The sequence below is a fragment of the Pygocentrus nattereri genome, chromosome 24 (assembly GCF_015220715.1).
Source record: "Pygocentrus nattereri isolate fPygNat1 chromosome 24, fPygNat1.pri, whole genome shotgun sequence".
Taxonomy (NCBI): Eukaryota; Metazoa; Chordata; class Actinopteri; order Characiformes; family Serrasalmidae; genus Pygocentrus; species Pygocentrus nattereri.
The window spans coordinates 6,796,705-6,824,663 of record NC_051234.1 but is presented as its reverse complement, the minus strand read 5'-3'; the positions used below and the strand labels follow the sequence as shown (position 1 = coordinate 6,824,663).

General features: G+C 40.8%; 3 protein-coding genes across 3 annotated transcripts in view; 2 read left to right on the top strand and 1 right to left on the bottom strand.

Annotated features, from left to right (window-relative positions):
* The window catches only part of rundc3b (RUN domain containing 3b), a 76,653-nt gene extending 69,214 nt beyond the window's left edge, over positions 1-7,439 (top strand). The window contains exon 12 of the mRNA XM_017719804.2: positions 7,340-7,439. Within this exon, the coding sequence (XP_017575293.2) occupies positions 7,340-7,374 (35 nt within the window). The 3' untranslated portion in view covers positions 7,375-7,439. The remainder of the gene's footprint in view (positions 1-7,339) is intronic.
* Positions 21-18,189, bottom strand: slc25a40 (solute carrier family 25 member 40). The gene is made up of 11 exons (XM_017719805.2): positions 17,880-18,189; positions 15,664-15,770; positions 15,016-15,075; positions 14,806-14,912; positions 14,569-14,636; positions 11,675-11,799; positions 7,354-7,527; positions 4,868-4,974; positions 3,390-3,471; positions 2,593-2,670; positions 21-712 (listed from the first exon to the last, which is right to left on the bottom strand). The coding sequence occupies exons 1-11, from the start codon at positions 17,945-17,947 to the stop codon at positions 573-575; spliced, it is 1,116 nt and encodes a 371-aa protein (XP_017575294.2). The 5' UTR covers positions 17,948-18,189; the 3' UTR covers positions 21-572.
* Positions 18,190-18,831: 642 nt separating this feature from the next.
* Positions 18,832-27,333, top strand: dbf4 (DBF4 zinc finger). Its single transcript, XM_017719806.2, has 13 exons — positions 18,832-19,447; positions 19,700-19,787; positions 21,274-21,443; positions 21,943-22,131; positions 22,772-22,822; positions 22,970-23,039; positions 23,298-23,374; positions 23,478-23,523; positions 23,896-23,941; positions 24,041-24,172; positions 25,285-25,405; positions 25,520-25,635; positions 25,927-27,333. The coding sequence occupies exons 2-13, from the start codon at positions 19,742-19,744 to the stop codon at positions 26,801-26,803; spliced, it is 1,941 nt and encodes a 646-aa protein (XP_017575295.2). The 5' UTR covers positions 18,832-19,447; positions 19,700-19,741; the 3' UTR covers positions 26,804-27,333.
* Positions 27,334-27,959: the final 626 nt, after the last annotated feature.

The following is a 27,959-nucleotide window of genomic DNA, read 5'->3' as shown; positions in this document are numbered from 1 at the left end:
TGCTACAGAGGGCCGTTTTCAAAAAGGCTCTATATAGAACCATATACAACACAGCCTCCGTAAATCTGAAGAACCATTTCACCAAGCAAAGAAGCATTTCAGCATGAAATGGTTCACTGGTTTTAAATAGAACCATGGCATCCCTTTTAGTGTGTATTTCACCTTAATTCCCCAGATGTATGATTCTTGTAGCTTCTCTGTAGTTTTAGCAGAGCATACATGATGAATTAACTGCTTTTTTTAAGCAGTTCTCTACAGTCCAGTGGTGGATTGGCATTATATTTATTTCCATTGTGAGATATTAGCTTTGCTCCTCTGTGCCATGACTCAGCTTAATCCTTAAGGGCTTCACAAATGGGACAAAACCCAGACAGCACAGTTTAAAAGAGGAGCACTTAAGATGTGTCACACTCTAATGATTCATTGACATCAGTAACTGATCTACTCTGAGTGTTCAGTGAGACGGTTTAGGAGCTCAGCTGAGGGGCAGACTCAGTGGTGTGCACACATGGGAGTGTTTGTGTGTGCATGTTTCTAAAGGATGGAGAGGGAAAGGCAGACTGAAAAGACAATCAGCTGTTGCTGGTTTGGAGTGCAAGCACTTGTGTCTGCTTCTCTTCGTTGCTCTTGCGGAAGAAGGCCTTGCCGAACTCATAAGTGCTGATCATTATAGCGCAGGCTGGAGCCACCTTAATAAGCCTGGGCATGAAGCCTAAGAGAGAGAAAGGTATGAGATAAAGGTTCCAGTTATGAGTCATGACTCAAAGAGGGTCATTTAATCCTGTGATTGCAATGCATCAGGGTTATTACTGCTGTGTCATAATGTGCTACTGAATGGAGCCAAATGGTGTTCAGGTGCAGCAGTGACACCTGGTGGTCATCTGACTAAAAGCAGAGGTGGACCATGGCTCATGCTATAGGGGAGAAAAAAGGTTTCTCCATTTTTTTGGATTCCCACTTTTCTACTTCATGTGAGCACAGCAGCTGCTTTACATTGTGTGAGAACTTGGTTGGTCTAATACATGAGTCGGAAACACGCTGCTCTTTTACTGCCCTGTTGCGGCTCCACATTAGAATTAGATATTTAGGTAAAAACTAAATAATCCTCCTATGCAGTAAAATTAAGCTCTGCTGATTGTTCAACAGCGTTTTAACAGTAAATGGTCTTAAATGCTGGATTTAATGCAGAACTGCTGATTCACCCTTTAACCCTGAAGATAAGTGTCCAGACTGTTGGTCACCATAGCAACACAGCCAACAATCTCGTCTAGCTAGTAGCTAACGAACAGCAAAGAGAGAGATTTAAGGCAAACATTGATCATTTAGAGACAAATGGACTTATATGCATTTATAATCACTCCAGCTAGTTTTCTGATACATTTAATCTGCAGTGAGAAACTCCCAAACACTAAAAATGGAATTGGAATCTTAAATAGTGCAGCAGTTACATTCTGGCACCTCAGGCACCATTTAGTGCAAAATGGGAAAATTCGAACAAGAAGCTGGAGAAAGAAAAGCTGATATGAGCCTCGTATAAAGCCGAACGTTGAGAGAATGTTGATTTTACAAGAAACTGTAGTACATTTGAGGAAATGTTTCCTGCTGGAGATGTGAGAAAATCGGCTAAATCTGAGCTGAAGCTTAAAGCAGAGCAAAGTAAGTCTGTGTTTTTGTTTATATTATAATTTTTACATTAGCACATACTGAGACGTACACTCACCAGCCACTTTATTAGGTACTTGTTAACACAAATAGCTATTCAGCCAATCACACGGCTGCAACTTAATGCATTTAGGCATGTAGAGGTGGTCAAGACAACTTGCTGAAGTGCAGACCGAGCATCAGAACGGGGAAGAAAGGGGATTTAAGGGACTTTGAACGTGGCGTGGTTGTTGGTGCCAGACGGGCTGGTCTGAGTATTTCAGAAACTGCTGATCGACTGGGATTTGCACACACAACCATCTCTAGGGTTTACAGAGAACGGTCCGAAAAAGAGGAAATATCCAGTGAGCGGCAGTTGTGTGGCCGAAAATGCCTTGTTGATGTGAGAGGTCAGAGGAGAATGGGCAGACTGGTTCCAGATGATAGAAAGGCAACAGTAACTCAAATAACCAACCAAAATCTCTGAGGAACGTTTCCAACACCTTGTTGAAAGTCTGCCATGAAGAATTAATGCAGTTCTGAAGGAAAAAGGGCGTCCAAACTTTTACTAGCAAGGTGCACCTAATAAAGTGGCCTGTGAGTGTATTTACAGTCTAGATGGCAAAGTGGACATAAAATTTTGTGGTTAGATATTTGTTGAAAGGACAAAATGGCTCTTCTTAACATTTGGGTTGCGACCCCTGTTCTAATAGAATTGCTCGGAATAAAATCTTTCCTTAGTGACTTGTATTAAAATTAAAGGACACGTCGCCTTTTCTTTAAACTTAGCATGTTTAAGATTCTTGTTTTTCTTTGGACAGCGAAGATAAAACTAAATTGCTGGCTGACGAAACGAAAAAGATATCCAGAGATATTTTTATTGAGCATGTCGGTAAAATAGCACGCCTAAAATACGACCTGGTGTTGCACCTGTGCTTTTTTAACCCTTACCTGCAAAGAGCCCTCTGATGCCGCTCTCTCCCACGATCCTTTTCATCACAGTATATGTTGAAGAGCCTTGTGCCGACACTACAGAAACAGACGTGTGCATTGCTAATTAATGATCAGGTGTCACAATAGCTGGATTTATGACAAGCTCCAAAAAAGTTGGGTGATGTGAGCTATGGTAATGTGGTAATATGGTAAAAACGTGGATTTTCAGGTATCGAACTGACAGGAAACATATTTTCTGAGACAAATACAGCATTTACACAAAAATGTATAGAATCAAAGTTATAAAATGAAGTTTAGCTGGAGGGAGAAGGAGACCAGAGCATATTTTAAAGCAATGTTAACACATTTCAGCACTTGCAGAAAAATAAATAAGCAAGAATTTCCCATCAGTGAGTTATGGAAGCATGTCACATGTTATCAGGTAAAGCATTTTTACTAATAAAAGTCACTTCGATAAAAACAAGCGACAGAAAAGCGGCAAAAAAATGCAAAAATAATTTTAAACATTTTCATTTTATCACATGCAATTTGCGCAGAAAGTGGACGGAAACATAGCTACTGACTGGAGTCAATTTCGATTCTTTGGGTAACTATTTAATGCATCATGAAATCTTAAATTTCACCACAATCTGATTTGAATACTTTCCGCCAAAACGAGATGCACTGATGCATTTTACTCTCCTAAGTGATGCAGGTGAGGTTCTGGGAACAGAATCTAATCTAGTAATTAACTCATCAGACAATGATCTGATATCCTATGGTTTTTCAAGGGCAGGGGTTTTTGGAAAACTTACGATTCCTAGCCTGCAGTTCACCCAGTTCCACCTGCCTCCTGGTCTTCACCACGTCGAATGGCAGTGTGACAATGGATGCAACCTAGTAGGAGAAAAGCACAGTAAGACCTGAAATACTGTGAAAATGGAGAAAATATGTAAAAAAAAATGGCTGTAATTCCTAAACGGTCATTGAATTAAAGCTGAAAGTCTACACTTCAGTCACATTTCAATGAGCTCAATCTTTTTTTTTTTACCCCTTGCCCCTACCACTTAGCCCTTACCCCCTTTGTTTTGCACGTTCATGTCTAGGGGTAGGGTGCCCCGATTTACATTATTTTTTATTATTTTATCTTTGTTTAATGTTGTTTCGATGCATTATAGCCCTTTTCCTTATAACAAGCATTAAAAATTGATGGTAGCATGATGACGTCTTGGTAGCTAGCTAGCTGAATCTCCCGTTCCACCTTAAATGGGCCAGCGGTTAGGTGTCAGAACTGCAGCACTGTTTAAAGCAGAATGGGAAAATTCGAATAAGAAGCTGGTGAATATCTGACTTCAGCTTCATATCACTAAAGAATTAGGGGTGGGCAATAGTAAATGATTGCCCCTCTTTGAAGGCATATGGTGCCCTAAATGTAACTAAAGCCCAGCAGTGAGGAGCTGAACTTCACCCTCCTCTGCTGTCACTGCAGACCGCAGGGTCGCCTACAGAGCAGCGCTAGTAGCTGTTAATGAAGCGATGCTCTTCTTTATCTGAGGGTCCCATTTCGTAGGGAAGATCTACCCTTTGTAAGAGAGTCTCAAGGCTAGGAGACACTCAAAAATAAGGGGTAGGGATAAAAATAAGAAATGGGACGGGGTCCAATTTCAAAATTACAAAAACTGTATCCCTGTCCAAATACTTATAGACCTGACTATATTTTGTCAGATGTTCTGGATGCTTTGTAGCAACGCAAGCAAATAGCCACCTTATGTATATCTGCATAAAAAGAAGCGATTAGCTCGATGCTGTAGAGGTGATTCTTCCAAAGCGCTGGGGCTCCTTGGCTGCATTAGTCTGAACTGCACTGGTTTGCAGAACAAATGTTTTTGATTAGAAGTATTAATACATTACTGGTAATTATTTATATTAAATAAATATTTACAGAAGTTTTATAATTCTGTATTTTTAACCATGGTCAAATGGTTAAATGTAGCATAGAATACAGAGGTGACGCATGCATTTTTACACACATACTTTTTTTAAGCTGTGTAATATTTTCTAGTGGTCCTAGATCAGATACACATCAGATATGTTTGCATAAAATGCACATGTGGGTCCTTTCAGAGCACAAGTGTGTTCACACCAATGACCGATATGGTTCACTTACAAAGAGGAACGCAATCTGTCGAGGCAGAAAGATGTGATCTGAGCAGAAAACGGCTTTAAGCAAAGAAGCTTATATCAAAGTTTTAGGAAAAGCATGATGATGCAAGAGAAATCAAAACAGACTCACAGATCCAGACAGCGCGCCAGCGATGAAGGTTATGGTGAAGGTCGGCTCACTGGACTTGTACCGACACAGGAGGCTTTTGCCTTTCTCATAGTTATACCAGTACATGGCTAAAGAGACAGAGCGAGATTAGATATGAACAGGTTGGCACCTGGTAACAAGCTCACGATTCATAGAAGAAAAGTGATATAATACACATGCTTACCTGCAAAAAACGAGCCGTTAAAACATAAACTTGGCATTTTCCTGAACTGTTGGTCTGAATATTTTATATTTATTTTTGCGCAACCATTTTAAAACATCCCCTCTCTCTCTCTCTCTCTCTCTCTCTCTCTCTCTCTCACTCAGAATTAAACAGGACTTTTTGTGTGCCTTTAAGCAAACAGTCTCTGTTCTGATTGACTGCCTTTTATTTTGCCTCATTCCAAAAACAGCCTGGGATAAAATGTGGTGCAAACTTTAGCCACTCCTTTTACCCTGCGTTCACACCAGCAGAGACTTTTCGCCTCTTGTCGCCCAAATCGCTGGACGCTCATCGCCTGTGGGCGTTTCCAAACTCCAGTGGACCATTGGTTGCCATGGTTTCACTGAAGCCAAACTCAGATGCATTCCTGCTAGAAATAAAAATCCTGGTGAGAAATCGCATGTGTGCTTATTTTTATTTAATTCCTGTGTTGAGGCAGTCAGTATGTGAGGAAAACAGGATTAGGTCTTTGCGATTACTGCATATTTGTGGTGAAAGCACTACTGCTATTCTTCCATCTGTAGTAGGAACAATTATCTAGGAAGCAAAAGCAGAGTGTACCGTTTCACAGTGGCAGAGATAAAGCGCGGACTATGCTGCTCAGGGCTCAATTCCTATTGGTAATCGTACATCACTTCACTCCTTATTTACATAAAGTTGCATCGCTGACTCCGCCCACTTTGCCACGCCAACATTTGCGTCGCTTCCTGTTTCCAGAAATCGCCATCTTTCATTAAAAATAAAAGACCTCCGACCGCTTTGTCACATCACGACGCTGCTACTGTGAATGCAGGGTTACATGTGTGGATCTTTTGAAAGACTGGAATGTTTCTTTGCTTCCTCGCAGTCAGGAACAGCACAACATTTAACCATCTTCCTTGCAACTTCTACTCCAATAGCTCTGCTACAAATGGTCTGCAGTAACAACACTCCGTATCACTTCAACATGAATGGACGGATATATGTAAATGTGGGTAACACTTTATTTAAACTCTGACATAAACATGCCACAATCAATTCATTACAGATTAATAATTAAGATAATAGTTAATTCAAATAGTTCATTAATAGCTGCTAATGATGGTTAATTATAAAATTGTTACTAGTGCTACCATTTGAATTAGCAACTCTTACAGTAACATAAAAATAATTGAAGTGTTGTTTTCATAAATGTATCGTATTTGGGTAATAAGTAGTATGATATACTTTTATAAATACATATAAAGTTGTGACTTTTTAACCAATTAGTGATCATTAATATTTAAAAGAGTATATATTAACCTTGTGCATCATAAAATAGCAAGACAAATAACTACTTTAAACAGGACCAAGACAATTATTAATGTTTAAGTTCCTAGTATTAAAAAAAAAAAAAAAAAAAATATATATATATATATATATATATATATATATATATATATATAATATATATATATATATATATATATATATATATATATATATATATATATTTATGCCACAAAGTACATGGTTAACAAATGAATTGGTGCCATTTATTAATGTATATGTCCCTATTATAAACTGTGACGGTGTGACAGAGTTCAGACTCAGGCTCGCGGATGAAAAATGCAAACAGGCTTTTATAAACGTTCAGTAAAAGTGTGGTCAAACATCACGCGTGGGTCTTAACCAAAAAGCACCAGAGAATCACCGAAGTGATCATAACACTAGGCAGCCAAAACCAAGGGAGCGAGCAGAAATCGTGGTCGAAGAAACAAGCCAAAAAAGTCAAAAACGCAGATCCAAAAACCAGCCGGCAAAGGTACCAAAAGGGACAAGCAAAGGACCAGGTCAGAAAAACAAAGAATGGGTCATTACAGGCCGTAACTAACAGATCAGTAAACGCTCAGTATGTTCAGAAAGAAGCAATGACTATGACTAAAGCCCGGGCTTAAATACTAGGCTAAGTGAGTCATATGACAACAAACACAGGTGCACGGTATTAATAATCAGGGTACTGCGAGCCCCGATAGGTGCGCGAACGATTGTCCAAAGTCATGTGATCTCCCGAGGGATTGTACGCAACCGAGTCCGTCCTGGACTCCGAATCTGAGGAAAGTTGCTCATGCACATTCTGGGAAATGCAGTCCGAATCCGCCTGAGACATGACACTTAACAATCATTAACAGACTATTAAGTAATTGTTAGGTTGCTGTTTATGAGTGTCTGTTATTCTAAAGCTTTACTGACAGGTTTCATATCTTTTTCAGATGCGGTTCTTTACCTGAGAACGGAACGTCCCTGAGCAGTGTTGGTCCCAGACCCCTCCAGAGAGCCAGCCAGCCTTCAGTGTGCACGGCCGAACGGATCACAGCGCTCAGCTCTCTGTAAGACTGCCTCTCTGACTGCAGCTTAGTGCGGATCAGCTCTAAAGGACTGATCAGCGTAGCAGAGCCCACTGCAGTACACACAAACACACACACACACATACACACATACATGAAGGCAGGCCAAAAAAACACAACACACAGAAATAGTAGTATTTTTATTCTATTTCTGACCACATGGAGGGCCAGCTTCACAGAGGTGTTCCTGACTATGTTCCGACTTTAGATACTAATCTGAAGTCTAGATACGATTTGCTGTGATTTACAATGAATAGAGTTAAACATGAGGGCAAGTCGAGTGCATGATACTATGTAAATGTTGTCTCTACCAGCACCCTGTTAGTATTTACTGGAGTTATAACTGCTTTATATTTGATTTCTTCTCCTGATTTTTGCATATTTGTCACATTTCATTTTTTTCACATCTTCAAACTAAACTTATACGCTCACCAGCCACTTTATTAGGTACACCTTGCTAGTAAAAGGTTGGACCCCCTTTTGCCTTCAGAACTGTCTTAATTCTTCGTGGCAGACTTTCAACAAGGTGTTGGAAACGGTCCTCAGAGATTCTGGTTGGTTATTTGAGTTCCTGTTGCCTTTCTATCATCTCAAACCAGTCTGCCCATTCTCCTCTGACCTCTCACATCAACAAGGCATTTTCGTCGACACAACTGACCGCTCACTGGATATTTCCTCTTTTTCAGACCGTTCTCTGTAAACCCTAGAGATGGTTGAGCGTGAAAATCCCAGTAGATCAGCAGTTTCTGAAATACTCAGACCAGCCCGTCTGGCACCAACAACCACGCCACGTTCAAAGTCACTTAAATCCCCTTTCTTCCCTGCTCGGTCTGCACTTCAGCAAGTCGTCTTGTTCACCTCTACATGCCTAAATGCATTGAGTTGCGGCCGTGTGATTGGCTGATTAGCTATTTGTACTAGCTATATATACAAAATAGTTTTAAAAACATCATTTACTTTGTTTGAAGAAAAAATAATATTCTGACACCTGGCAGAAACTGGCCATGGGTGATATCACTGCCTTACAATAAACCAGTTAGTCACATTTAGTTGATAACTGGGATCTAATAAACTAGACATTTGAACACTCTACTGTATCTAAACATTACTTTCTAAAAAGGCTAAAGGGACTCAACAAGCAGCTATGTAGCTTCTAGGAAGAGATGAGGAAGAACGTTACTGAAATATATCAACCTGGAAACGATTACACGGCCATTTCTAAGATTCTGGGACTCCAATGATCCACAAACGGAGAGAACTTGGAACAGTAGTAAATCTTCCCAGAAGTGGCTGGCCTAATAAAGAGTCTTGCAAGAAAACTGACAACTCATTCAGGAAGTCATAAAAGAACCCAGATGAACATCTGAGGGACTATAGGCCTCAATTGCCTCAAATAAGGTCACAGCTTATGATTCAACCATCAAAGCCTTTTGGAATGATGTTCTGTGGACTAATACCAACAGTCAAATAGGTGATGATGTGGGGATGCTTTGTTGCTTTATGGCCTGGGCAACTTAATTACCACAACTGACAGCACTATGAAGCTCAGGCGCAACTGGGTTTTGCAGCAGGACGGCAATCCTGAGCACAAGAGCAGGATCCACCTCTGAATGGCTGAAAAGAAACAAAGTCAAGGTTTGAGAATGGCCCAGTCAGAGTCCTGACTTAGACCTCTATTCAGATGCTGTGGCAGGTTCGAAAGCTTTTCAGTGTGGCTGAAATGAAGCGATTCTGCAGTAGAAAGTGTGGGTTAAATTCTGCTGCAGTGACGTGAAAGACGTTGTGATCTCTAGTTACTGGATGGACTTGGTTTTAGTTGCAACCAGTGATTAAGTATGGGTGATGGAGCCATTACAAAACTTTTTTTCTATTAATGATGTTTCGTGTTTCCACATGTTCTTGTCTTATATTGCATTTTGTATGAGGATCTGAAACCATTTAACGTGACAAAAATTAGAGGAACTCAAGAGGAGGGAGGGCAAATACTTTTTCACTTCACTGCTAAAAAAAGGTTTTCTTTCTTTTACATTGTTGCCACGAATGTCCATGAAGAAAAAAAAGGTGACTGGAGGTGTCCGCCTCTTTCAGTCGCCCGACTGGTCGAGGAGCAGTTGATGATTAAACTGGCCTGGGACCATTTGTGATTTAAGAAATCAAAGGTTTCATTAAAGCTTAAAGGCTGTTGGTTCAGCAGCAAATCTTGCTTCTGCCCTTGGTAAAGAGGTAACATTTACTGTATGATGAGCCAGTTTAGATAGATGGATGGATTGATTCGATGGATGGATGGATTAAATGACCCTTACTAGTCCCACAACGGGAAAATTTCACCTCCGCATTTAACCCCTCCATGAAGTGAGACACTACATTCACAATAATGAGTACGCACACACACTAGGGGGCAGTGAGCACACTAGCCTGGAGCGGTGGGCAGCCTCTGGGGATCGAACTGGCAGCCTACCAGTCACAGGGCCAGTTCCCTAACCTCCAGCCCATGACTGCCCCACAAAAATAGACATAAGTATAAGAGTAGAAATTTAAGCCAGGAATTTGTTGTGAATGAACTGATAAATTGCAAGCTAAACTGAATTAGGTTTCTAAATTATTTTTTAAAGATGTGTAATATTGCCATAATCATCATAATCTTAAGTTTATTATTTGCTATTTTGCACTTAATATTTCTCCTAGCTTTCTGGATATCATCTGCAGTTAGGATATGCTGAAAGTATGGCACTCTGGGGAAATACTCATTTTTTACTCATTGGTTTCGTGGCATGTGTTGTTACAAAATAAAAAGGCCACTTAATGTGCTCTCCTCATACACACCTGTTTCTTTCTTAATGAAACTGCAGAAATATAACTGAAGCAGTTAACTGACAGCAGTACAAACACAAGATATTTAAAATGTCAATTAATTAACCTTACGGATTTTTGTATATATGCACTCTTTCTAAATTTGATGTCTGAAACAAAAGTGTTGGGACAGGGTCATGTGTACCACTGTGTTACATCACTTTTCCTATTGACAACACTCAGTAGTGGTCTAGTACCTGCACTGCATCTTACTATGAGGCCACAACTGTTCTAAAACATGCAGAATTTGGCTTGGCATTGTCTTACTGATGCAAGCAGGGACATCCCTGAAAAAGACGTCATCTAGAAGGCAGCATATGTTGCTCCAAAATTTGTATGCACCCCTCAGCATGGATGGTGCCTTCAGAGATGTGCAAGTTACCCACTTACACATCCCCCATACCGTGACAGACGCTGGCTTTTGAACTTTGCATTGGTATCAATCGAACTGAAGTGGCTGGAGTTTTTAAACACTGTGTCCACTCACTGTCCGCTCTATTAGACACTCCTACCTTGTCAGTCTACCTTCTAGATGTAAAGTCAGAGACGATAGCTCATCTGCTGCTGCACTGTTTGTGTTGGTCATCCTCTAGACCTTCATAAGTGGTCACAGGACACCGTTGGCTGGATGTTTTTGGTTGGTGGACTATTCTCAGTCCAGCAGTGACACTGAGGTGTTTAACAACTCCAGCAGCACTGCTGTGTCTGATCCACTCAGACCAGCGCAACACACACTAACACACCACCACCATGTCAGTGTTACTGCAGTACTGAGAATGTTCCACCACCCAAATAGTACCTGCTTTGTGAGGGTCCATGCGGGTCCTGACCACTGAAGAACAGGATAAAAGGGGGCTAACAAAGTATCAGAGAAACAGATGGACTACAGTCTGTAACTGTAGAACTACAAAGTGCACCTATACAGTAAGTGGAGCTGATAAAATGGACAATTAGCGTAGAAACAAGGAGGTGGTCAGAATGTTATGCCTGATTGGTGTATTTACAAAAAAAATAATAGATTAAAAGGTAACATATTAAACTTCTTGTATTTATACTATTCTCTTTTAATTAAAGGTCAAAGTGAATTTACAAATCACTTCTTGTTTTTATGTGCGTTTTACATGCTGCCCCAACTTTTTTTTTTTTTGTACACAAAAACAGATGCAGTGTTGAGTTCAGGTCCATAAATTTCATTTTAGAGTTTGTCTAACAAGCTTCAAGCAAATTCAGTTTAGCGAGTAAAGTGCTGTGGAATGCCGTCATCTTGTTTCACCTAGTTACGCTGATTTGCCAACCTAAAACAAAAAATTGCCAGAAAACAAGCGTACAGTAATTTGAATATGAGCCTACCTCTTGCGATCGCTCCAGCTAATAAAGGCGCCTTGTCAGCCTGCTCATCCATCCTGAGCCTGAGAGCGTTACAGAGCTGATCATAGGAGGTAAAGTATATCACTGTGGCTGGCACTGCCATCACTCTGCCAGGAGAAGATGCTGCATTAGTGTTTGTGATGCATCAATCAGAAGGTATGATGGTACGAGTCAGTTATAATTGAACCCCTTAAAATCCCAGGCTTATTTTTCAGTAACTACAGGGACTTCAGTGCAAACTAGTTGAGCTATTCTTAGGTTATAGAAGTGTGTAAAACTCTGGCCCTGGCCATTTGATGAGTTAATAAAACTCAATAAAGTATGTGCTTATCTTTTTGAATAATCAGAAATCTCTGGATGTTTTCAAATGCAAATTTGAAAGAATGCATTGTATTTATTGCCTGTATTCCAGTACCGTAAACACATTCAAGTAATCACATTTTTTTAATAATTCTAAATCGTACCAAAGTAAATCAAATTTGACTGACATGGCGCTAATACAGCATTACATATCCAGTTATTATTCTCTTTTTATTTATTTATTTTGAACAAATAGTAAAATGGAACTAGAAGGGGGAGAGTCTCATCAGCTTGGCAGTTGTAGACAGTGGTTGACTGTTTATTTAAACTTAATTGGGTTTATACAGTAATTCTAGCTAGGGTGTTGCTATGGCATTCCAGGTGGTTGCTATGCAGCCCCTATGTCATTGCAGCTAGTTCAGGCATGAATACAAATGATGGTTAATGATGAGAAGTTATTGTAACTATCTATACAAAAATAATTTAACTTTTACACAGAAAACACCTCCAAAAATATATTTCACCACTATTAACATTTCAATATAAAATGCATGTAGGTTCACTGGTCATTCTGCATAATAAATGAAATGGCTATATTTGCATTCTAGACATTAATCACGTTTACATGCAGCCTATTAATCCATTAATAATCCGACTAATAGCTCAAACGGAATACAATACGTCCATGTATATACCTGAATCAGAATAGACAAGTCTTATTTATCCGATTGAATGAGGGAAATCCTATAAGTAATCCATTAAATAGAAGAATAACAGGGTGTAAACGCCTGTATCCGATTACATTCCCTATCGGAAAGTTTAAGTCTGTTCTGCATGTGCGTCGCATCATACTGAAACTTTATAGCGTTCAACATGGCAGGGAAGAAACTGGTCTGCAGAGGAGACGAAGTTTATGCTCTGATCTTTAAAAGACGGCGGTGGGTGGGACGTCCAGCTTATATGTCTCAGAACACGACGTCTTCCTCTCAGCCTTCTTTAGTAAGTACATGCGAGGTATGTATTTCTGAGCCTGACATATTTAAAGCAATTCAAAATACAAGCACACCAACTGAAAACTCATCTCACTTGGACTGGACCTTATGTGATGTTCACTGTCATGGTAACGTTTATTCCAAGTGGTTCTCTATGCATGCGCTTCATTTTGGATTGGACCACTTGCAGTCAGCATGTAAACAGAGATTTTCCATCAGATTGTTCAGTGCAATGTGCATATAAACACCTCAGTCCAAATCTGTAATCGGAATTTATTCAATCGGATTGGCAAAAATCTTTGCATGTAAAAACAACCATTGTGACTTCTGGTTCTTATCACCACCTAAAGAAATTATAGTTGTTAACTTTCTCTACCATTTCACATCAAAGCACTTAGAATGACCGCTTACATCTCAACAGCTCATTTAGGCAAAGTTTAAAAAAAAAACGGTGGAATTCAAAGAAAATTTCTAGTGTGGCTCAATATGTGAACAATGCTAATGAACGCTTAAAACTAGCAGGCACTTTCACTCTGAAGGCCTCAGCAAACTTCTAGCGGAGACAACGTTCAACATGACGCAACTGCGGAGAAACTGAATAGCCGCAGACATCACGCAGAGCCTTCGTTTGCCGAGTTGCGTACACGGCAGCTCCATGGATGAAAACCTTACGCGACAAAGCCTGTGATTGGTCGGTTAAAAAGAGGTGTGGCATGAAACAAAGATGGATGACTTTGAGGAGCTTCGTTTCACAAGAAGTACGACAAGCGCTTTGGTGTATTTTTTGTTAAATAACAATGAAAACCGGGGCGGCACGGTGACGTGGCGGGTAGCGCTGTTGCCTCACAGCAAGGAGGGTCTGGGTTCGATTCCCCAGCCGGGCGACCAGGGTCCTCTCTGTGTGGAGTTTGCATGTTCTCCCCGTGTCTGCGTGGGTTTCCTCTGGGTTCTCCGGTTTCCTCCCACAGTCCAAAGACTGTCCAACAGTCCAAAGACACAGTCCAAAGTCTGTCTGCCCTGCGATGGACTGGCGACCTGGGTGTATCCTGCCTTCCGCCCGAGGACTGCTGGGATAGGCTCCAGCGCCCCCCCCCCCCCCCCCCCCCCCGTGACCCTGAGGGAGAAGCGGCTTAGAAAATGGATGGATGGATGGAACAATGAAAACCAGCTAAATGGAAGACGTTAAGTCTATTATTCAGTAGTACTAACTTATAGTAAGCAGCAAAAAATATAGGTCGACTTTATCAGCTCTGTATTCACCAGCTTCTTCCTGTTCCACCTTAAATGGTGGCAGTATTCTGGACTTGCACGTCGCCCTAGTTACAACTGTGATAGGATCGTTTTCAACTAATCATGGAACTTATCATAAAATATCATAGCGTCACCTGCATTAGTGGAGCATCAGCGACAGGCGACACAAAGCCTCAGAAAGCATGTGAGCTTGTAAGCTTGCGAAGACGCTTTCGGCTTCAAACCTTGAAAGTTTAGTTTCGCTAGAAGTATGCTGAGGCCTTCAGCCGTGTTAGCATTCATCTCCTAACTATCTCTTGTGTTTAAGTGTACGTGAGGATGTAGATGACTGACAGTGTTGGGGGGAGGCCACTCCACAGCGACTTGATCCCTTCCATGCGAACAATCTTAGCGAAGGCATCCTGTATCACGAAAACAGAACAATGGAGCAAAGTGCTAAACAGTGCAATGAAGGACAGAACATTCTTCCTAAAATCACAAGTCAAAGCAGTTGCAGCTGTTTTGCAAGTATGTCTATTATGTAACATGCAAACATTTATCTTTGGGGAAAGAAGATCTCCGTCCACTCACCAGTGTGCCTTTGAAATGACCTCGAGGTTTATACCACGCCTTCCCGTTCTCATTTACACACACGCATATGTGATCCATCAAGCCATTGCAATAGACAAAACATTTCCCTGTGTAAAAGAGACACAAGAATGAATTATATACATGCATTATTTGAACAATTTGGGAGAAAAGAAAAAAGCCACAGGACCTCAAAATACACATATTCTTTACCTTTAGGGAAAGGACTTGTCTGTGCCTGAAGTCTGATCTTTATTACATCTAGAGGAGTTACTGTGAAGAGGAAAGAAATGAATAATAAACATGTTTAAACAATGTGATTAAACAGTGGCCTTCTCCCCATGGTTTACACCTGCAGTCTTGTGGTCATATATAATCCATCACTGATTATTACATTAATATGGTGGGTCCCATTATGAAAACACATATGGCAAAGCACAGTACACTCCTCCAAATTGCGCTGATGATGGCGTCCCATTTTTGAATGGTCAATAATGACGTCTTTCACATGCATCCTCCAGCATTTTGATGTCATGTTTTGGTATGAAATGAAAGAAGGAAAAGGAAGTGGCAAAGCTGGACTGAAACCGGTTCTATAAAAACCTGCTACGTGCACTAGGAGACAGGGCAGGGGAAAAAAGTGAACCGTTCCTGAAAGGTTCCTGAGAGAGGGGCATTCCACAAATTTCCATGGCCTGTCCAGACCTCATTCTGTTTAGGTCCTCCTTCCCAAATTGAAAACTACTCTAAGGCAAGCATTTTATTCCAGGCTCCTTGAAGGCCCCTCAGCCAATATTGCAACCCTGCTTACTATGACATTAGACGGTGTCAGTGAGTGGACCCCCCACTTCTGAGACTTACCAAATAGTGATGTAAGTATTGCTCCGGAACAAGAGGCCATCATCTGCTGTAGTGGTGTTATGCTGTCCTTGGACACCTGAGAACTTTGGGACGTCATCTTAACAAACCTGTCAGGAAGAGAAAAAATATAGTATAATATGAGGTGTGTGTGTGTGTGTGTGTGTGTCTATATATATATATATATATATATATATATATATATATAACTGGAGTTAGGTAGTAGCCTTTTGGTTTCCTGTTCTGTGCCATGTTTTATTTACTGTTAAGTTTTTACAGTAGCAGTTTTTTTAATTAAGCAGTTAAGCATAGGTTATAACTAGTTAATTAACAAAATAAAAAGTACAATTAAAGTATTTTCCACTTTTCTTTCGATTTAAATAACCCAAATATGTGAGTATTTTCACATTATTATTCTAATTTGACTCGATCAAAATTACAGTTAATAACACCATAATTGTGGTAACTGTAATAACACCATAAGAACATACACAGTAATTGTAAAAAACAATAATTGACTGTTAATTGAGTGTTTTCATTAGGGACCATTACTGAAAAAAAAGGTACTAAAGAGCACAGAATTAGATTTTTTACTTTTTTCTGAAGCTGAAGAGGCACGTTGGGACACTACCATGCGGGATGCCAAGAGACGAGAGACACACAGACCTTTAATTCAGCGTTTCAGACTCCAGGCTTGGAGCCGCTGCACTGTGTAGTTTAGTGTTTCTCTGTCGTTCACACCTCGTTCAGCCCAAGAAGGGATTAATTAGCTCATAATATCAGGAATTTTAACCAGGAAACCACAGTTATGCAGTGCAGGGGTTTCAGGACTGGAGCTGAACTCTGAACTAACTGCACTAACAAACTTACAGAACCACGTCTGTCGAAACACGACGTCGTTTTCCGAGCCACGACATTCAGTCTGATATTTAACGTCCATGTTTCTCCATTCAAACCTCATTTAAATCTCCAGAAACAGAGAGTAAAGTTATAGTGGGGGTCTGCAGCTCCGTTAGGGGGGCGGCTGTTTACCTGATAACATTAGCTAAAGTTCTCTAAAGGCCTGCATTGATCACATCTGTGTTAATTAGCTGATGTCGTTTCCCTCCTATGATCACAGAGTTTTCTCCTCTTTATGCAACACTATGGGATCCTTTACCCACCCTGACGTGAAGAGCTTGTGGGCTTCTGTGTTTTTAACTGCTCTGAGAGACCCTCCAGATTAGGGAGAGGGGCTGAGTATGAGATAAATATAAATGTCAGGAAAACACAAATTTGGTAGCTTTTCTGCCAGTTTAAGTGGGACCAGGAGTTCAGGGGGAAACTGTATAAGGATCACAGCCGATTTTATTGACTTTGTCGAGGTAACGTTTTTTCTCATCTAAAATAAAGTGAGTCATTGTAGCCATCTTTCAACTCTAGTTACATTCGCACAAACCCAGAAATTCGGTCCCAAATACGCCGACCGCAACAGAATCATCACGTGACTGAAACCCTAGGTTAAGTTTATTTGGTCTACTGCTTCGTGGCTAAGCCGTTGTTGCTCCTAGACAGTTCCCTTTAACAGTAATAGCACTTACAGTTGGCCAGGGCAGATCTAGCAGGACAGAAGATGTTTTAAAACATTGCAGCAATCCTGTTTAAAAATAAGTAATATGAATTCTGCATTTTGAGACATCTTGGGGATCCTTAAATCTTAAGGCCGTGTACGTAGACATGCCTAGACATGTTTTTCGCTTCTTAAGACATGCCTTAAGATGTGTTACTGGGTATAGGTGGGTGATCCAGATCCAAAGAGTAAAAACCCTCCCCAGGATTTTGCTCAAACCAGCAGTAAAGGTGTTCAGGCAGTTGGAACAAAATCTCCTGTGGAGGGTTTTTACTTTTTGGACCTGGATTACCCACCTCTATCACTAGGGTGTCAGACATTCCGCTGCAGTTCTACAAAGAAACTCGAAAGTACTCGAGTTTTTAATCTTTATAGTTTTCAGATCTACTGGTTTTGGTAGCTACTTCTGCTCCTACTTCAGGCATTATTTCATTGAAACAGTGACACCTTTAAATCAGGATGACTTCAGGAGACTATCTACCTCTCACTACTTTAGACGGTACAGAAATAAATGGAAAGTCAATGAAAAGGCAAATGCTGCGAGTCTAAAGCCTAAAATTCAGGTGGTTGTATTAATAAGTCTAAATGACACAGCGGTGCATCAGCTTACCTTAATTCGGTCTCTCTCTCTCTCTCTGTGAAAAGCTGTGTAATAATTTTATTTCGATCAGATTTCATGACATTTATCCTCGGCTACCTCAGCGAGCCGCAGTCTTCGCTCGGTCTTATTGACGACCCCGGACAGCGGTTAGACAGCGGTGCAGACACACTGTGTGATCAACAGATAAAGGCCACTCGGTCATTTTGCCTTTACGAAACTACGTTTTTCATTTTTTTTCATCGTCCTGTAAGTTTCGCACTATTTTAACGTAAACCGCACATGACATCTGTGCACTGTAACATTATCTGTGCTTCTTGGTTATCAGATTCGCCTTATTTGGGGGGGATTTAAATGACGCAATGTGTAAGTAATCGTGATATTATATATCCTAGGAATAATTTTGACTGTGTATTCCTGTTGTGAAACCATCTAACTGTCTTCATATCTGTGTTTTAGTGAATGATTCATTTATTTAATGGCACACTCTAAAAAAGCATTTAAAACCGCACAACGGTGGATGTCGAAACTGGACTCCTGAAAACGAAGAATGACGTCTGGTTTAAGGGGAGATTGACCACTTGATGTTTCTCCCGTTCTAGGAGAGACGTGACCGCGAACGCCAGAGGGCGTGACTGGGGGTGAAAGGAGAGAAACGGCGAAAAAAACTAATTAAAATAGTTTCTAATCGTGTGTCCAAAACTCTCCTTTTGGAAAGTAGGAGAATGTATTTCGCTGAAAAAGCAAGCTTACCTGTTTGTTTCCATTTTCTTTCAGCAAAGCGGTTTTGGACGGTAGGGTGCTAACGTTGCTACTGAGTGCTGATTGGTTGGCATTACTACTACTGAGTGATGATTGGTTGGTATTACTACTACTGAGTGATGATTGGTTGGCATTACTGCTACTGGTTGCTGAGCGGAGCAGCTCATTGGCTGAGTGAAGCGGTTCGCTCTCACAGACATGAACGTATACGAGGCACTTGTTATAAAGCGCTATAAGTTCAGAAGAGCTCCAAAATATAACAGCGGTGTTAACACGTGGTCAGGAAATAAACGAATTCTTCTAAATCACACTGTTTACGCATCACACTGATTTTTCTCAAGCGCTCTCCATTAACCCATTCGTTCGGGAGCGCGGAATGCAGTACTGAGTGGCAGCTCTCGCCCTCTACACGTTCTCTGGCCTGAACGTTAGGCTTGACGTCACGGTGGATATGCGCCTGGCGAGCGGGAAAATAGAAACGCGATTATATTGAGTCGTTTTAAACTGTAACGACGCCAAAGTTCAGCTTCTATATAGGTGCGAAAATAGTACCACGGAATAAACGACCAGGCGAGGATGAAATGAGCCCGAGGAGTTTGTGAGGAATGTGAGCAGAGCCGTCGTTTGTTAGCTTGAACTTTGTTAGCAAGCGTTGTTCCGCCTGTTTGAATTTCCTGCCTAACGGATGGCCCGAGGTTTAAACTCGGACTCCGGCTCAGCTTCGATGTCCGTCACCCCAACGGCCATGGCACTTTAAATGCTTTACAGTGTAATAGAGACACACACACGTACACGACAAGGAATGTAAGAAGATTACAGTAAGTATTAATTACGAGGCTGAAGTTGGCTTTTTTTTGTTTAAATTTTCCGTTCCACCTTAAATGGGGCAGAAGTTAAAGCAGTTACGCTCAGGACCCTGTACACGGCGTAGTGAAACTGCTGCACAGTTTAAGGTGGAACTGGTAGGACGGTGACTTAAGCTTCGTGTGGTGTTTTTCGGTTAAATTACAGCTAATGGTCTTTAACTCTTGCATCTGTGTGGCTCTGGTTTGTCCCTCTTTTCTGACCAGCTCGCCAAGAAGCAGTGAGTTGACTTAGCTGAGCGACCTGTGATGAAACACCAGAGTTTTCCCAAGTCTGTGAAGGCAGAAATTCAAGGTAAGTCAACGAGTGTGGCTGGCTTTGTTGTGAGACCTGTCTGTGTTCAGATGTCGCTTAATAACAAGGTTTCATGGACACAACATAACCACACACACACGCACACACACATCACTGTTGGAACAAAACCTCGTACCTCCAAAATGCTAAGTTCACAGGAGAAGGAGGAAACCTGCTTTAATGTATGTCAATGGATCCAGACCTTTTGTCCAAGTAATTTTGGCCCGTTTCTTGTGGTCCAGACAGACAATGTCAAGCGCAACAGCTGTTTTCAATTGATGTGTGTGGTGTGTTGGTCTGTGTTGCGCTGGTGTGGGTGGATCAGACACAGCAGTGCTACTGGAGTTTTTAAACAATGGTCCACCAACCAAAAATATCCAGCCAGCAGTGTCCTATGACCACTGGTGAGGGACTAGGTGAAGCTTTGTTCCACCTGTTTCAGTTCTCGCACCAGCAAGAACTCACTAACACACCACCACCGCGTCAGTGTTACTGCAGTGCTGAGAGTGATCCACCACCCAAGTAGTACCTGCTCTGTGAGGGTCCATGGGGGTCCTGACCACTGAAGAACAGGGTAAAAGGGGGTAACAGAGTGTCAGAGAAACAGATGGACTACAGTCTGTAACTGTAGAACTACAAAGTGCAGCTATACAGTAAGTAGAACTGATAAAATGGACAATGAGTGTAGAAACAAGGAGGTGGTCATAATGTTATGCTTGATCGGTGTGTGTGTGTGTGTGTGTGTGTGTGTATGTATGTATGTGTGTGTGTGTGTGTGTGTGTGTGTGTGTGTATATATATATGTATGTATGTATGTATGTATGTATGTTTGTATGTATGTATGCGTTTTAAATATTGTCAAAACATATTTTCTCCTACATTGGTGTGATAAGTAACATTTATTCTGGGTTTTATGTTTGTACGCTGTTACATCTTAGTCACTAAAATTGAATTCTTTGTTGTTTTTCTTCATTCTTTAGTGAAGCTCCGCTACTGCTTCACTTTATTGCACTTCTCAGTTTCATTAAGCATTTTATTTTGTATAAAAAAGAGAAGAATAGTGTTTGATAAAGATTCCTACGCTAATATTTATTTATTTTTTTTAAACAAGTTGTTTCTTGGAAACTTCTACATGAATCAATGTCATGATAGTGGTTGTTATTATTATTGTTGTCATTATTATTATGTTGCTATAGCCGTCTGCTTTTAGTCGTATATAACTGAGATCTGCACTTGTTATCAGATTTATGTAGATATTGGGCTATTCCACAAAGCAGAATTTCTCAACAATCTGGGTAGTTTAAGCAAAAAGTGAGGCTCGTCCAGCTGGAATGTGTCATAACTCTGCTCATGTCGCAAAGGCTTGACTTTCGGCTTAAGTTATTTGATTAACTGACGCATCCTGCTCCGTGAATTCATCCTGAAGCTGTTGTAAGGTTCGGTGCTGAATCTGCTGTTATTTTCTTCCCCTCTCTCTACTCGGCAGACTCAAAGCTGGCCGACCATGGGCATAAGAGACCAGCTTTTAAAAGTAAACCTCGACCGACATGTGAGCCTCTTCATGCGAAGCCCTTTACCAGCCGTGTGTTCTACTTGGATCTACCGTGCAATAAACGGAGCCAGACTTTGGAGAGTGATATCAAGAGCCTTGGAGGAGTAAGCGCAGTATAAGATGCCTGATTTTATGGTTTTGGTTGTCCTGTCACAGGTTTTCCTGTCAAAGTGAGTTATTGTTAGTTCATTTTTAGGCACTCGGAACAGTTTGTGAAACGCTGCACAAGCAAGACAGATCCTGAAGCAGTAAATCCGCCGAAGCATTGGGGTTATTTATTTATTTAGTCATGAAGTTCTGTTTTTGTTCAGGACTCGCATCCTTTCAGAGCTGAAATGTTCTTTGTTGGTCTCTCTTAAGCAAGACTGACTTTTAGATGAGAACGTCGAGTGAAAAGTACTTCATGTGCAAGGACGTTGTGTTTGGCTGCTTTCAGTCCTCTGTGATTGTTGCCTGTGAGGGGACAACAGACTTCTTTGCAAGTTAAAGAGTCCCTTCCAAATGGCAACGTCAGTCTTAGCTTCTTTTTGTTCTTTAGGTGTGTTCAACTTTTCGTAACTTAATTCTTCTGTTCTTTATTTATCTTTGTCAACCTCGTGTCAGACGGTGGAAAAGTTCTTCAGTAAAGAAATTCGGTATTTGGTGTCCAATAAGCCTGAAGCTCGCCATGTGCAAAGGCTGGTGCAGGACTCCCCGGTGCCCAGCCCAGACTCAGGGCTGAGCTCCCCCTATCCGGCCAGCAAGAGGGACAGTCATGGACACAGGGGCAGCTCGCAGGGACCCACTGACACGGTGAGAAATCTGTAACTTAGGAGAGGAGAACTACAGAGCCCACCTGGTGACATCACATATAAATAAAAATAGTGCTGTATTAACAAGTGGGAACGAGATCCTAATGCATGGCCACAACTTAGTAAGGCTTGGAAATGAGGTAATTAAGTCGTGGCCATGACTCAGTAAGGCGTGGGAATGAAATCCTAATGCTTGGCCATGACTTAGTGAGGCATGATCTCATTCCCACGCCAGCAATGCATTAGTATATTGTTTCCATGTCTTAATACAGCTTGGCCATGACTTATCTTGTTCCCATGCCTTACTAAGTCGTAGCCATGCATTAAGATTTCATTCCCAAACTTTACTAAGTCATGGCGACGCATTAGGATCTTGTTCTCACATATTAATACAGCGTGGCCATGACTTATCTTGTTCTCATGCCTTACTAAGCCATGCATTAGGATCTTGTTCCCATGCCTTAATACAGCTTGGCCGTCACTTATCTTGTTCCCACACCTTACGTGGTCACTCATTTATATTTTCATACAGGATCTCACAAGCGGGTGTATCTGTATTTGTGAGAAATGTCCTATATTGATTTCACATCTGAAGGAGCGTAATGGTCCTAATTTTGATGCCTCTGGTTGGTATTTCACAGGTGGTTGTTAGCAGAGGGAAGTCATTAGTGGAGAAAGTCGTTAAGGAACAAGTGAGTGATTTTTCTTACTTTGGTGGTTCTTGCTAAAGCAGACTTGTAGATTATGTCGGTATTCCCACCGACCGTTTTGTAAATCAGTTAATCAGTTTCTGGTCAATTTTCATAATTTTTTTTTTTTTTTTACATCTTTTTTCTTAGGAACGTGTTCAGATTAACAGAATTCTGGCCAATGCACTTGAATGGGGCGTGAAAATCCTCTACATTGATGGTATTCATGTTTTATCAGTCATTTTCATCCTGCCAAAGTATAGATTGGTCTTTAAGTTAGGATACAGAAAGTTGAGCAGAGATCAACTCTTTTCAGTTTTGTAATAATTCAGATATTAAATGCAAAACAGTAATAGCGACGCATTTTGCTGCAAATGCTTTGTGCCATTTTATTTATTCCATGTTCAAGTTTATTTGACGTTCTGCTTGTCATTTAAAACTGTTTGACAGTCTTTGTTTTGATTGCATTTTTGAACAGATGTACTTTCCTACATTGATAAGAAAAAGACCAGACTCTCAAAGGAGAGTACAGCGAGGCCCACTGTGACGACAGCTGTAAGTGTCCTTTTTTTTTTTCCTGGCTAACTTTTGAATAACAAAATACCTTATTAACATACTTCGTATTTGGGCCCTAAGCAATTTTCACTTTTGGATTTAGGCACAACCTGATCCCACACAGAGGCCTGCGTTTCAGAAATGCAGTAGTGAGTACAGTATAATGCACAATTAGCATTTTAATGCTTCTGTAGCAGCAGATGATTCCACTCACAATTGTAGTAAATGTTGTATCATGTGGAAAAAAATAGGTTTGGGGTGGTTTCTTTTTAATTAAATTTTACATGACCTAAGTACATGTTGTTTTTTTTTTTTTTGTCTTGCTATGTGAAGCAACCTTGGGTTTGTGAAAGGCGCTATATAAATGTAATTTATTATTATTATTATTATTATGTTAATTCTCACAATGTGTCACTTTAGAAATTGAGTGGATCTTCTGAATTAATCCTGCATTTTCCAGTTGGCACCTATGATTTTCCAAATAGTATTACAAGCTTCTTACTAGAGCTCTTTCTTTTCAGCTGGACGGATCAGTCGCCCCTTTGTTAAAGTGGAGGACTCAAGCAGGTACAAGATATTAAAGTAAAAATTTTTTTTGTTTGTTTGTTTTTCCCTTCCATGTTTTGTTGAATTTCTAATTTTGTTCATTCATTTTTTTATTTCCAGGCACTACCGCCCCATCTATCTACCAATGCCCAACATGCCTGTGTGTAACTTCAAATCTCCCGCCCCCTGCAGTCCCTTCTTAGTGGATGAAAATGATAACGATGCCCCCAGAAAGAAAACAAAAGTGCACGGGTATGTTTAGAGAATAACTCTTAATGCTTGTACATGTGGTTCATCGCCAGCAGGGATGACATTTGACTGTCAGGAAGGTTAAATAAAAGCAGCCAGCAGACTGTTTGCATGCACATCAATAACATTGTCAGGCTCTGTTTTATATTTTAGCCCGTGTGTGTGTGTGTGTGTGTGTGTGTGTGTGTGTGTGTGTGTGTTTGTGTGTTTGTGTGTGTGTGTGTAAATAAATTAAAATAAAATAGAATAGCCAGTCTTTTGCGGTTGAGTTAGCCTAACATGGACACCAGACCGAGTGCTGTGCGTCACCTGGGTAGCTGCCTGTTTTGGTCAGTTGGGGCCTTATTCATCAAATAAGATGGAGACCAGCTGCTACTTAAGTGTGAATGACTAATATTTTTCAAATTCCAGGGCAGGCATGAGCATATGAGACAATTGACTTGAGAAATTAGATGAAACTCAGATTCCAGCCTGTCCAGACGCCACAGTGTAGCTGCTCATCCATTTAAGGTGGAAATTTTGATCAGGAAACCGCTCAGTATGAAGCCGTCTTTTCAGTTTTGTAGTAATTCAGATGTTAAAGAACATTTAGCACCATTATTGCTGGGCTGACGGGGCTGGTGTTAGAAAGCAGTATTGACACAGTTTTGTTTATATATTGTTCAGTTTCGTTTTTACTCGTTGTTGTTTTTTTTTTTTTTTTTTTTGTAAATAATAAATTCAGTACTCAATATTGTGCCTTTACTTTAGTTCTCGATAGTTCCTGGTAGAGAGGATGATATCCCAGAATAGTTAGCCTTTGCTGACTTTTAAAAGAAGTTTGGTTTAAGCATTTAAAAAAAAAAATCAGTTTGTACCATAATATAAATTTTCATTATACCTTGATAGAAATACCACCCACTACTGTAAACAATGTCCTGTTTAATGAGGTGGGTCTCTGAATGACATCCTGTTTTTGAGTAAGCTTTTCATTGATGTGGGACACAAAATAAAATCAATCAAGCTAAAACGAATGTTTATTTGATATAGTATTATATAAAGTTTTTTTAATTTAGTTTCACCTTCATTGTGCCTTTTATACTATCAATATAACTCTTTCTTTTTATCTGTTTCAGGTCTGAGAGAGATCGAGGAGTAAAGGGCAGGAAAGACAGACGTAGAGGCCATGAAGGAAAAGGTCGGAGGAAAGGGGGCTACTGTGAATGCTGCTTGGTCAAATATGATAGCCTTAAATCTGTGAGTACCACAACCTTAATTTTTTTTCTTTTCAGAATTACCTTAGTAATTTCGCTTTTAATTATGAACAGGTTCTGCCTTCAGACTAATCTGCCTGTGATCTTTTATCCACAGCACCTGCAAGGTGAGCAGCATCAGGCTTTCTCTAAGAGTGAGGAGTACTTGGTGGTGGACAGAGTTATATCAGGACTGACTTGTGACCTCATACAAATCAGCACCCAAACAAAAAGGTACTACCACTCCCACTAGTGACAGCAGCCTCTGTGTTTGTCCAGCAGATGGTGCTGCAGCACTGAGACAGGGAATCTTGCAGCAGTTAGAACACAGCAAAAGGAGTAGTTGCATGTACTGCATGACATTTGTTATAAACAAATAATAGTTTTGTGTACTGCATCATGTTTTTCATGTAATATGCAGCTTAGCCCTTTAGACATATTATTTTTGTGAAACTTGAGGCATATGAATTTGTCTCTTGTCCAATATAATATGTGCTTCCATTCCAATGTTTTTTTTTTCTGTAGGGTGAAGTGCAGTGTGTCCTCTCCAGTCTGTGCCCCTGGACCAGCCGTAAAGACTGCAGGGGAAGAGGAAGTTCTGGAAGCTGAAGAAGAGAAGGCTACAGCGTTCACGCTCTGGAGTTCTCACAACACAGACTTTAGTGGTGGAACACCTCGACCAGTCCGCAAACGCAGCAGAGCGCTTTCTCTGAGTCCTGAAGAAGATGCGGCAGAGCAGTCTGATGCCCTAGAGAAATCGGATTCCAAGTGTGGCTCCAGTTCAGCTTTACACAAGGCTTTGACTGCATCACTCTGCAATTCCAAGAAAAGCTGCTATTCCGACTCTCTGCAGAGGAGCAGTACACCAGTGCATGTTCATTCAAAACCAAGGAATTCGCTGAGCGTGCAACCAGCTCACCGTCACGTTAGTTGTAATCGGCTGGACGCAAAGTCCATACAGGAAACTCAAGGGACTAATGTGGTGTCGGAGCCATCTGAAACGAGCCAGCTGAACATTCATGCTACACCGAAGACAGTTCTGGGTGTCACAGGTATGCAAAGGCCTCTGTCCAAAGCAGGTCATGTGCCTGTCAGAACTGAGCAGCCTTCTGACAGAACAACCCATGGCTCAGTCACTGCTGAAAGGTCCAGCAGAGGATATGAACTAGTCAATACAGACAGTCCATCCAGAACCTTGCAGAGGAAAGTACGGCACTCCAGGCGTAGACGGAAAACTCTAGCAGAGGCTTCGCATGGTCTCTCTAGTAAACATGTACAACCACTGACCCCTCAGACCTTCGGTAAAGCTTCTGAACCATTGACACTCTCCGCTTCTGCCCAGGACTTGGGGCATCTTTTTATGTCCAGCGACAACATAGAAGACGAATTTAAGGGCTTTTAGGATTCGCGGAGGATTAGCGGGAAACAGACAGAAAAGTCTATGTCGGAAATCCAATGGAGGATTTTTACAAGGAGATTTGTGTGTCATAAATGTTCAAATGTATTTATTTGTGTATCTCTGTGGGAGATATTGACGTTCCTTAACAGATGACCTGTCAGGTACAGGAACAAAGATGTGGGTCGTAAACATCTAGTGCAACTTTAAAGAGAAAATATATATATACACATAAAAACCCCAGAATGTCAACTTTAGTGGATTTCTGTTTGAAGTTGATGTGGCACATCTGTGAGATATTGACTCTGTACAGTAAATTACTTTCAGATCCACCACAGATTTATTTGGGTAAGATCACAAGCACAAATTCCGTATTAAATTGCATCCAGTTAGTAAGCTCTTTATTTTGTTATGGATGCATGGCTGGTTGCCCCATTCAACATCCAACAGTACCTATGTTACCATCCACGTTTCTTAGTGTGTTTTGACATATTGAACAAAAAACAGCAAGTATTGAATAAATTTGGCAAACTTTGCATAGGAGTTTGTATGCTCACTTGGGTTGGATACATTGGGCCTCACTATTTATTTCACCAAATTGAATTTGTTAGGGTAATGGAAACTTGGCTGTTCTGTAGAAGCTCAGGCCTGGTGAATGACGGCTCTTTTAGCTCGTAACCGAATGCTTGGTTTTGAGTGTATATTTAGGCCATTATTGCCTGCAATGTCGAACATTTAATTCAAGCGGCTATTTAAATGTTATGAGTAAGATGGGATCTATTCCTTATGAGCATAGACTGGATGGAAAAAACGGTTCCCAACCCTGGTCCTGGAGTACCCCTCAGTGTTACTGCAGTGCTGAGAATGATCCACTACCCAAATAGTACCTGCTCTGTGAGGGTCCATGGGGGTCCTGACCACTGAAGAACAGGGTATAAGGGGGCTAATAAAGTATCAGAGAAACAGATGGACTACAGTCTGTAACTGTAGAACTACAAAGTGCAGCTATACAGTAAGTGGAGCTGATAAAATGGACGATGAGTGTAGAAACAAGGAGGTGGTCGTAATGTTATGCCTGATTGGTGGGTGTATAAACACACACTATGATTTAAATAAGGAGTGATATTATACAAATTAACATTGTTCTCTTACACATGCTGCA